Source organism: Colobus angolensis, unplaced genomic scaffold, assembly GCF_000951035.1.
Source record: "Colobus angolensis palliatus isolate OR3802 unplaced genomic scaffold, Cang.pa_1.0 Scaffold23, whole genome shotgun sequence".
Lineage (NCBI taxonomy): Eukaryota > Metazoa > Chordata > Mammalia > Primates > Cercopithecidae > Colobus > Colobus angolensis.
The window spans coordinates 7375079-7385909 of NW_012115488.1; the positions used below are offsets into that span (position 1 = coordinate 7375079).

The 10831-nt window shown below is 36.0% G+C and overlaps 1 protein-coding gene across 4 annotated transcripts in view; it reads right to left on the reverse strand.

The window, feature by feature from the left end:
- MEF2C (myocyte enhancer factor 2C) overlaps positions 1-10831 on the reverse strand; it is a 195427-nt gene that overhangs the window by 9864 nt on the left and 174732 nt on the right. For 2 of the 4 annotated variants that reach the window (XM_011944248.1, XM_011944247.1), the window contains exons 8-10: positions 2309-2332; positions 1331-1460; positions 606-741 (exon numbers count right to left, since the gene is read on the reverse strand). In XM_011944248.1, the coding sequence (XP_011799638.1) occupies positions 606-741; positions 1331-1460; positions 2309-2332 (290 nt within the window). The remainder of the gene's footprint in view (positions 1-605; positions 742-1330; positions 1461-2308; positions 2333-10831) is intronic. The other 2 variants (XM_011944249.1, XM_011944246.1) reach the window with 1 other exon arrangement.

A 10831-nucleotide genomic window follows, 5' to 3' on the forward strand; every position in this document is an offset into this window, starting at 1 on the left:
ACATATCTGAAAACTACCACAAGGGGGCAGAAATACATCCTCTGACTACATAAAAATTATTTTTATACCCAAATTTAGGTAATTAGTATTATATGTACTAATTAGTATTATATACATATATTTCATACAATATCTATAAGTATACAGCTATACTATGAATACATTATAAATACATGAAGCCTGTGTATCAATTGACTAGTTGTTCCTATGTGTGTTAGGTTAACATTGGCATAAACTATATGGTTTATGTGAAAAAAGAAAGATTCTCAAATATCTAAGCTTATACTATAAATGCCTTCTTAAGTCCCAAATGAACTGTGTGAAAACTAAATAAAAATTCTATCACTGATAGAAGTGGAAACAAATGTAGCCTAAAACAATAAGGAAACAATTTACCTCATTATTACAGAGCTCGCTGTCCTCTTAAAAAACAGGTATACAAGATTTAAGCTACTTGAAAAGTATTGATCTGAAAATTACACTTGGATTTCAATAAAGCAGAATTTTACATCCGCTAATGAGATATTAAAGCACATATTTAGAGATTGCCCTTTGTTTTTTAAAATGCATTCTAAAATTATACTATAAAAAATAATATTGCTTACCCCAATTGACTGAGGGCAGATGGTGGCATGTTATGTAGGTGTTGCTGTTGCCAGCCAGTTACTGAACCAAGGTGAAGAGCGCTGGCGGTGTTAAACCCAGACAGAGATGACAGGTCTGCACTACTCAGAGAGTACTCTAGATTAAAAGAACAAAACAATAAGGGAAAATATTAAATTCAGAAATTATCAAATGCTAAACAGAATAAACATTTTCAATTTCCAAAATATTCTATTAGGATTATCATTATTATACATATTTTTGATTTTGGGAGGAGGGGAGATAAAGCATCAGTGATAATTTTAATTTAAAAGGAATATACTATAAACCAAAAATAAGTATTCCATGAATGCTTTGAAGTAATATAGTCTACAATTCTAGTTTATTAGAACTACAATCTAGTATAAAGGTATGTACATATTTGATGACGTAGAAATGTTAAACAATCCTGAGAAAGTGAGCTTTTTACTACATCAAAGAAATAGCTCAATTTTCTTGAAAGTGTGCTTCTATTTTGAACTCAGGTTGTGTAAATAAAACTTTCAGTCAGTTAAGAAAGAAAAATGTGGATATTCACTTTGTCTTAGTAAAGAATGGTAATGTTGCAGTGCTGTGGACAGCACAGGCCCTAAATAAAGCTTCCTAATAGAGTAAAAGATAACTTTTTCATCTTGCTTTTCAATAAAAAGTATTTAGTGTACTAATTGCACATGACAAAGCTACTCACCGGTACCATATGTTGTTGAAATGGCTGATGGATATCCTCCCATTCCTTGTCCTGGTAAAGTAGGAGTTGCTACAGAGACCACTGGGGTAGCCAATGACTGAGCCGACTGGGAGTTATTTATCCTTTGATTCTTTTAAAGTAAATAAAAAGACATTACTGATGGAATATTTTTAAAAGTTAAAAATATTAGATTTCAGTATTAGCTTTGCACATAAAGAGATAACTTGGTACAAATCTCATGAAATTAATCATTTAACATGTGTCTCTATGAACTCTGCCAACCCTATCATTTACAATCCTTCAAGAGACCAGCTGTTGCCATAGTAACCCATTACATCAGTATCTCCTAGGCAACAGAACTAGTAACAAGTACCATAGCTTTATTATGGGTAAAAACAGACTATGTTGAAAACTGATGAAATATGTATACTGTACTTCCATTGTTTCAGTTTTTATTCAAATGCAAATTTAAAAAAAATTAAAATCAACCATGGTAGTTTTTATGTTCAGTTCTACATACAGCAGAGAGCAAATGAGTAGGGGCTCATGTTATATTCCGACCAGCAGGTGGTGCTCTGACCACTTTGTTCAGATTCTTCTAAAACTTCCCTCAAACTAGATGGCAAAGCAGCTAATGCGAATATTTAACTCATTACAGTAAAGAGATAAAATATTCCCCACATAAACTTAAAATCATGAGACTTTAATTCCCAGAAGAAGAAATATTTTAGTTTTATATAATGAGAGAATATTTTTGTTTGAATTTTACTATAAATTGTCCTAAAATATTGAAACAGAAAAAAATAACCTGACATTCTTTTCACCTGTGAGTGATGCCAGAAAGTAATGGTATTTAAACATAATCAATGTTGACATACTGTGGTAACTTCCAATATCTTTCAATTTTATCAAAGCTACCACCTCTTCCTAAAAGTAGCTTTGCACATGCCATTTGAGGGAAGCGCTCTCACCACTTACCAAAAGCAGGTCGACATCCTCAGACTGAGAGCATGCGGAAGGAGTTTTATTAATTAGTGTCCGTAAATATTTATAATTGGGCAAAATCTTTTCAACAAAAGGAAAAGCATCTTCCGATAGACACAACAGTTTAAACAGTTTTAAAACCCAGACTCCAAATATAACTCCTTACAAAGACATTCTTTGTTTCCCTTAATGAGCTGTTTGTCTCAAATGTGAAGACAAATTTACCCGGTTTTCAGCCCAGGTCAGTGTCTCAATGTTCATTATTTCATCACCCCATTTTGAAGGAAAAAACAAGACTGTGCTTTGAAACCTCACTTGCTGGAGGAAGGGGAGCTACACCTGGCTGCCAGAGAGGGACCTAACTGACCCATCACAGATTCCCTGGGACAGCATCAGTTTTAAGGGACCTGGAATAAATCTGTTGATAGAGATGGCTTGCTATGCACGGCCCACACTGCTTGGATGTAGCCCTGAAGGAGGTTATATTTATTAGACCCAGTTTTTTCTGAAGGAATGCTGCATATTATGTGATTTTTTTGGTTGATATTCAAAATTAATCAGCACTGTGCCATAATAAACTAATCATCTCGCAGGACTGTTGTACCCTGAAGCTTGCCACAGAGCAGAGAAAGAGAAAAAAAAAGAAATGTGTTTGCAGAGTGATCTAAATTTGTCTACTGAATCTTGGTTTTAAATGTTCTTGCTCTTAAGCAAAGCTAATTTGTAGAACACTGATGTAAGGCTCTTGGTTGTTGAATTTGGTCCCACAACATTATCTTCATCTTAGGCACGCAGACCCAGAAGAAAGAAAAATGACAGCGTCTGGGGATATAATCTCTATTTAAAATTTCTTATTTATCTATCTTTCTTAGAGGTGCTACAATTGTTTTTTGATGTAAAATATAACCTTTGTTCTTAAAATGCCTAGAATTTTAACACAATTTGCTTTTGAGAGATAGCTATTTTCATGAAGTACATATATGGAAAGATGAATTGAGGTAGTGTGCAGGCATGTGATGTATTAGATATTATCATCGCAATACATCTAAGAAAGGATTTGCTAATTAACAGGAGAAAGTTCATTTAGAAATTATGGAAAGTATTTTCTCATTGTCAGCATGTTGAGGACATAAATATTGTAAAAATACTATGTTGTGAAGTACCTTATTACCTATTATTACTCTGCTTATGGGACATAGAGATTGACTGATAGTAGTGTGTAATTTTTTTCCAGCTATAAATTGAAAGTCTTAAAAGAAAATGTTTTTCTTGTCCTAGAACATCAGCCTAGTGACGTTCACTAGATTTTTTTTTTTTTTTTTTTTTTAACACGGAAAAGGGAAATGCAAACCAGTTACCAGCAATAATAGCTAAATACAAGCAATGCTCTGTCAATGGCACTGATGTGTTCATTTTCTGGGAGAATGTAAGTAATCCATCAAGTTAGACAAACATAAAAACAGCAAAACATATACAAAACATTATCAACATTTATTTAAAATGTAGTTTTGTATTACCACTGATGGCATCGTATTCTTGCTGCCTGGTGGAATAAGAACTCGGAGATCTGGTTTACGGTTATTCATTCCTAAATTCATTGGGGGAGGAGATTTTGCTTGCATATTCTTGTTCAAGTTACCAGGTGAGACCAGCAGACCTGGTGAGTTTCGGGGATTGCCATACCCGTTCCCTGTTAAGAAAAAACAATAAAGCACTCAGGAAGAAATCTAGGTCAAATATGTTTCCCAAGAATACACAACATGAGAAGAAAAGCAAAAGCTTAATGGTAAGACACACACTGCAAAACCATAGGATGACTGATTTGACCTCCATGGGACAAGTAACCCATTTAATTATTCAATAGTCTTCTGAAGGAAGATTAGAAACTTTCTATGAGAAGACAGCCAATATACATCAACTTGCTCAGAAATCAGCATATACTTTTTTCCTATCAAAAATATTCAGGAAGAAAGTCAGACAGTAGTTCAGGGTCTAAGAAAAGCACAGAACTGGTCTTGCACTTTAATTGACTAGCTTGGCGGAGGCCTGGCTGGCGTGACTCACTCTTTCAGTTCACTGGTTTGGGTTTTATTTTGTGTGTCTGTGTGTCCTTAAATGAAGAAAGGGCATACCAGCAAGACTGTAATTTCTAGGACATGCAGGAGGAGGGGAAGCTGCTTACACATTTTGCTGTTCAGTTCCGCTTTTCTCTGAGTGAATTCTCTCTATGGTTTCTCTTCCATCTACTTTGCCCTCCTCACTAAGTTCAGTGTATAACCCTTGCTTTCCTGCTCACACAGAACTTCAGAAAGCAAACTCCTTCCCTGGAGCTGAAATGAAGTGATGATGCCCCTGCTAAAGTGCTGATTCACCAAGGCACAGGAATAGCCATTGAATGGGAAGACTGAAAGGGTTTTCTTAGGTCTCTGATGTTCAGCACCCTACTAACAGAAAAGTGGATATGCCAAGGTCTCCGTTTTTCATATTTCAAAATATGACCAAGAGAGGTAGGGATGAGTTGATTACAAATGCCAGCAGAGCTGGCATGACAGCGGACTCAGAAAGACATCTGCTGACTTCCTCCACTGCCTCCGAAGGGAGAATAAGAGAAATCAGCTACCTGATTCAACAATCCTTGCTAGCTTGTTGTGATGAAGCGGTAGGAAAGGGCTGAGGTAGGAGTTTATAGAGCCTGGTAAGGGGTACTGAGAGGAACCTGTTTAGAAGGGGACCCATGAAAAGAGAGGGATGTCAGAGACTCTGGAGGGATGCAGGTGTTGGCTTGTGGAGATCTTGAATTCCAGGATAAAAGGCCTTGGGTTTATACGGTGGAAATGAAAGTTTCAGAGTAGAGGTATGACACAGACCTCTAAGTGGTCAGAAAGATCTACTGGCATTGGTATACTCAGGAATTAGTAAGACTTGCTAGTGTGGACCAGTCTGGAGACTAGCTTGATGGCCTGAGATAGAGGCCATGAGGAACTGGGAAGGCAGGGCAAAGGTATATTTGAGGAGATATTTATGGGAACATCTTTAGAAGCAAAATATATTTGAGGCACACGGCATAAAGCACATTTGTTCTTCATATTCCCTTCATTTACCTGTCTCATTTTATGCATGAATAAACAGGCTGAATATATAACAAATAACTACAAGATTAAGTCTGTCAATTGGATTATGAATAAAATTATCCTAGCTCCTGGGGTAAAAAAAAATAAAAAATAAAAAATAAAACAAACTGGACACCCCCAAAACATGTGTTGAGCACACAGGAGTCATTGAAGAAATGTTGGTTGAATCTGAATATAAATTCCCTTCTATAAGAAAACTTCTGGAAAATTAGCCAAATTCTCTAAAGCTGATAAATATGACAAACGCCAAAATTTCCTTTACAGTAAATTTGAACAGTATTCCGTGGCAAAAGCTGTTACAGGAAACAATGCATTTACCTTCTCTCACTAGAAGAAAAAAACAAACAAAAGAGAGTATGTTCACTTTAAAAAAATGCTTGACAAAATGGAGTGCTTAGAGGAGTTTCATATTTAATGTGTCATCCTGAATCATTATTGTGAATATGGTATGAACTTAGTTTGAATTAATAGATTCTACGGGATAAAAAGAGAATGAGAACATCAAGGTCCATTCTGCTCTATACTTTGCTGTCAGTTGAAGGTCAGATGGACGCACTGAAGACATATGTCACTTATCTATTAAGTCTGTGTGAGATCTGGTTTATATAAACAATCAAATGGAAAATTAGCTGGGTAATTTCAAAAGAAGGGGGAAAAAAAGATCAGTTAAGCAGTGCAATGAAGCTTGAATAGATCAGAAGAAACTAAAACCCCAGCTCGGTAGATGCCGATACTGGTTTGCATGGAGGAGTTATTTTGCTAAAAGGAAGTAAAACTGCTTCGTGAAATGTGTTGTCCTGTGATATGACAAGCACTGGGCCAGTGTGCGAAAATGGAAATGCCTCACGGAGGCCTTGAGAAAAGTTTTTTTTTTTTTTTTTGCATTTTCTACAGTAAACTCTCTGAGAAATTTCAACAAAGCCTATGTCTTTTTGCCCACATTTTAAACAGTTATTCAGGGCAGCAGTAGGGGGAAAAAAGTAAACATACATTATAGTTTTTCATTCAATAAATACCTCAAAACTAAAAAAAATGATTTAAAAAGCCTTCTACTTTTCTCTTGGAATATTTCCTGTTATTTGGAAATTATGCCATTTTAGAAGATTAGTCACATATTTTAAGGTGTTTACATACTGAAATGTAAAATATTTTGAACCATGATGACACTTTTAAATTCATATTTTTGGAGCATTGAGTTATTTTTAAGAACAAATAAATTCTGCTTTTTGCTAGTGAATTTCTGCTGTTTCTAGCATATTGTGCCAGCTAGCATTTTGGAGCCGTATAATAACCATTTCTGTTTCCAGCCACCAAATTGTTATTCTTTGGGCATAATATAGATTCAGGAATGCAAGACTGTGGATCCTAAACCAGTGATATAGAAACCTATCATTTGAAAAATCAATGATGAATACATGCGTGTGGTTTACTGCTAAGAAGAGCCTGCATTTAAACCGGCTGGGAAACCGCAGCCTCCTCCTCACTCAGAACGCTGCGGCCTGTGTTGAGCCTGTTGTCCCACCTTAAGATAAATTCACCAAAGAGAATGGTCGCATTTAAATTCAGGGGTCCAGGAGGTGGGAAACACCGCCTCTCAACAACCTTCTAATATACAGATTCAACCTTTTTTCATGCTATGTTTTAAAATTACCCTCTGCCTGGACAATTATCAATTTAGACGTGACTGTATGCAGATGTCACATTCCTCTGACCACTTAAAGGCACAAAAATTATAAAGCAGGAGTGAATGGATTTCCTGATTATAGATTATAAGAAAATGAAGTACAGACCAACTTTAGAGTCAGTTTGTTTTATAGTTTCATTTGATTAAAAATATTGTTTCACATAAAAATAACAAATTTAAGCATATATGAGTTAACTTACATAAAGGATTGTAGAATCTACCTCTTCTGGTACAAGTTTGTATATACTCATATTAAAATTAGTGTCAATACATAGAACTTGAATGTGGTGTTAGGAGAAAAAACATTTTTCTCCCCAGTTAACTAGCAAACACTTGCTGCATTTTTTTTTTTATTGACTCCTATTTTAAGAAGTAGTAAATTCAAAGAACATATTCCTGGCTTAAGATATTATGAGGAAGGCATTTTGCCTTGTCTCACAGAGCTCACTTGAACATGTAGCTCTCTTTGAGCCCAAAGTTCTGAAACTTTCTTTTATTTGGATGTTTAGGCATTTTGAGTTTTCTTCACTTGTTCCTTTTTCTTTTCTAGGACTTTCAATTATGAATACAAGCATATAAGACTAATAAGCACAAACAGAACTAGTCACTATGGACCATGGCTAATTCTGTCATTGGAATACCCATTTTTTAATTTACCAAACTGTCATCTTCCATCATCTTCCCTTCCTTCTTCCATCTCCATATCCAATGAGATACCAAATCTTGTTCATTTTTCTTCAGAAATGCCTGTCTCTACTTCCACTGCCACCATCTTAGCTTTGGCTTTCATCACCATTTGAATAAATATTTCAGCAACTCTCCATCTGGGCCTCTGGTCTCTAGTTGAGGGGTTCTTCACCAGGCCTTAAGAGGAGTTTCAGGCCTTCAGAGGAGTTCCTTAAAGCTGTATTCAAACTTTTGTGCATTTGTGTGATGCTAACCAACTCATTCAAGGAAGTCTTTCTAAACTGCTACTTCCATCATGTTCCTTTTTATACATGAATGCTTAACACAGTTGAGTCAGTGCCCTGCCTGGCTCTCAGAACTGTCTACAGTTGACACACTCTATCTATGAAATCTAATTTCCAATGGCCACAGCCTGCCTTATGGTCCTTGGAATATATGCAAATCTTTGCTCTAGCAGTTCAATAACTGGCAGTATTGGCTCTCCTGTTTAATTCAAATTTATCTTTTAAGGATCAGCTGAAGTTCCAACTCTTTCATGATGCTTTTCAGACAACTTCAGCCCACACTGAATTCACTCCACTCTGCTGCAATTAGAGGCAGTGATAATACACAGAGTACTAGTTCTTTATATGTTTCAGGTGCTTTGCAAATAGATATAAAGAATATGCTAGAAAAATTAAGAATTATTCAGGAAACGCACTAAAAGGTAAGTTATTGAGGGACAATGAGGTGAGAACTGAAAATGTAATGAGTGGTTAAATTCAAACGTCAAGGGTCTCTTCTCTTTATGCTACTTGAGAACATTTTACATTTTAGATAATGACTGCAAACTGATGACCAAGTACACTATTGAGACAAACTGCTTATCACCCATGTAACACGAAAGCCAGGAAATCATGTAAGTGCCCACCTACTAAATTTGTTTATAGAGGGTTAATTAAAGCTACTTTTCTACCTGTTGCACCTGTTAATCATTTCACAGCACATTACCTTAGCTAACTGCAAGTGGCAGACTCAAACAAGTCAGACATTTTCCCTAATGAAAATGAAAAGTTGAAGTCTCTGATATTTGCTTCCACACTGACGAGTACTTGCTGCCACAGGTTGTCTTTATATCAAGATAAATCTCAATATGAATTTACTCATACAGAACTTTTCACCAAAAGATGAGCTGCATGATATCCTAGGAAAAAGAATGGTGGCAGCGTGGCTATTAAGAGTGAACAGGAATTTATCAGATGGTTCAGAGAGATGCTTTGTGGACAGAAGGAATGCAGGACAGAGAGATCTTGGAGTTTAGAAGGAGGGGAATTCTCTGAAGATGAAACACTGGGTCTTGTGGAGCATACAGTTTTCCGAAGTTGAAAAAGAAGGCTTGGCTAACATGAACCTCTCAGATTATGTTAACTTCACACTGTAGGCTTTATACTAAATTTTTACCAAACTTTATACTCTAGAAAATGAGCACCTAAGATAGCTCCCAAGTTGTTAGCTTTGTTAAATTTGTGTTAGGAAAAGAACAATGATGGCAGTGGAGAGACAAAAGGGGGTTGGACTGCTGTAGAGAAGCTAGTTAGAATGACTTGCTCTAGAATACATGAGAAATGATGTCTGAATGAGGCAGCACAGAGGGAAAGATTTACAGGCAGCCAGAAGCTGGGGACAAGAAGAGATAAGGCAGAGAAATCTAGGTTCTACTCAAGATGTTTCTGTTAAGAGTTCCCTCAACCCTACGAGCCTTAGTTTTCTCAATAGAAGTACTTCCCTAGTGTGAGAGAAGCATAAAAGTAATCTGAATGAGAGGCTCTCAGGTACTCATCTGAGGCAGTCATTGACAATCTTACCATCCAATAATATTAGCAATCGCAAACACAGTGTATAGTATTATTTACCAATAACACAACATTAAGCATACACATTAACTGCTCAGAAGATTACCAGGCACTTGTAACTTCTATGTAAGTGTTAGTTATTGTAGATGGATGTAAAGCACTTTTAATCCTCACAAGAATAACCCTGTGGAATACTAATAGTATCCCTATGAAAAATGAGAAATGAGAAAATCAAAGAAAAGGGAGGTCCAGGAATTTGCTCAATGTCAAACAGCTATCAACTGGTGGAGCTATGATTTGAAGCCCAAGTAGTGTGTCCAGAGTCCATGCCCTGAAGTACAACACTACACTGCTCCTTCAGAACTGGTCATGCTGTGAGATAGTGAAAGCCTTTCTATGTCGAGTCCCATTTTCAAATTATGGGGATACAAATGAAGAGAGGACACGACTGATTTGTGAGACTAGGGACAGGACAGTCAAGGTTGTCCTAAGCCAGAGGTGATGTGCAAGTTTGAGGGACATGTTGTAACTTGGGCACAATAAATAGTAGTTCTGGTTCAGAAGACACTGAATTTGCATAAGGAGGCACAAAATGGTGATGTTTCAAACCACATTTCTGGTCTCTTTCTGGATAAATAAATATTTACAAGTAGGAAATACTGGGTTTAGCTAAACTGAACACCAGAGTAGCTGCTTTAACTTTCAGTGTGTTATTTTGAGTGGATGATTAAATATACTTTTAAAAGTAGATTTTGTAATATTTAAATCAATAATGTTCTTCCCTGTAATATACTCAAATGGTAATGATGTTTACCTAATTACAGTCACTTTAGGAGACCAGCTTCTAACAGAAACACCCAATGTTACAGTGAAATGTCTAGTATTTTTTAGTATCTGCGATTAGTTGTTATCTGGGAAATAACTTCTAATATATAAATGTACAAAAATAATTTAGTAACTTGTTAATAGTATCTGATTTTGAGGGATTTGAAGCAAATTGCCACAGGAAAACATTAAGCTGAACATATAGCTGGACCTCTGAAGTATCAATTTGCTGCTTTTATTTCAACAAAATGTTTTACTCACTTTTTTAAAAAAATTAAAATCAACCATGGTAGTTTTTATGTTCAGTTCTACATACAGCAGAGAGCAAATGAGTAGGGGCTCATGTTATATTCCGACC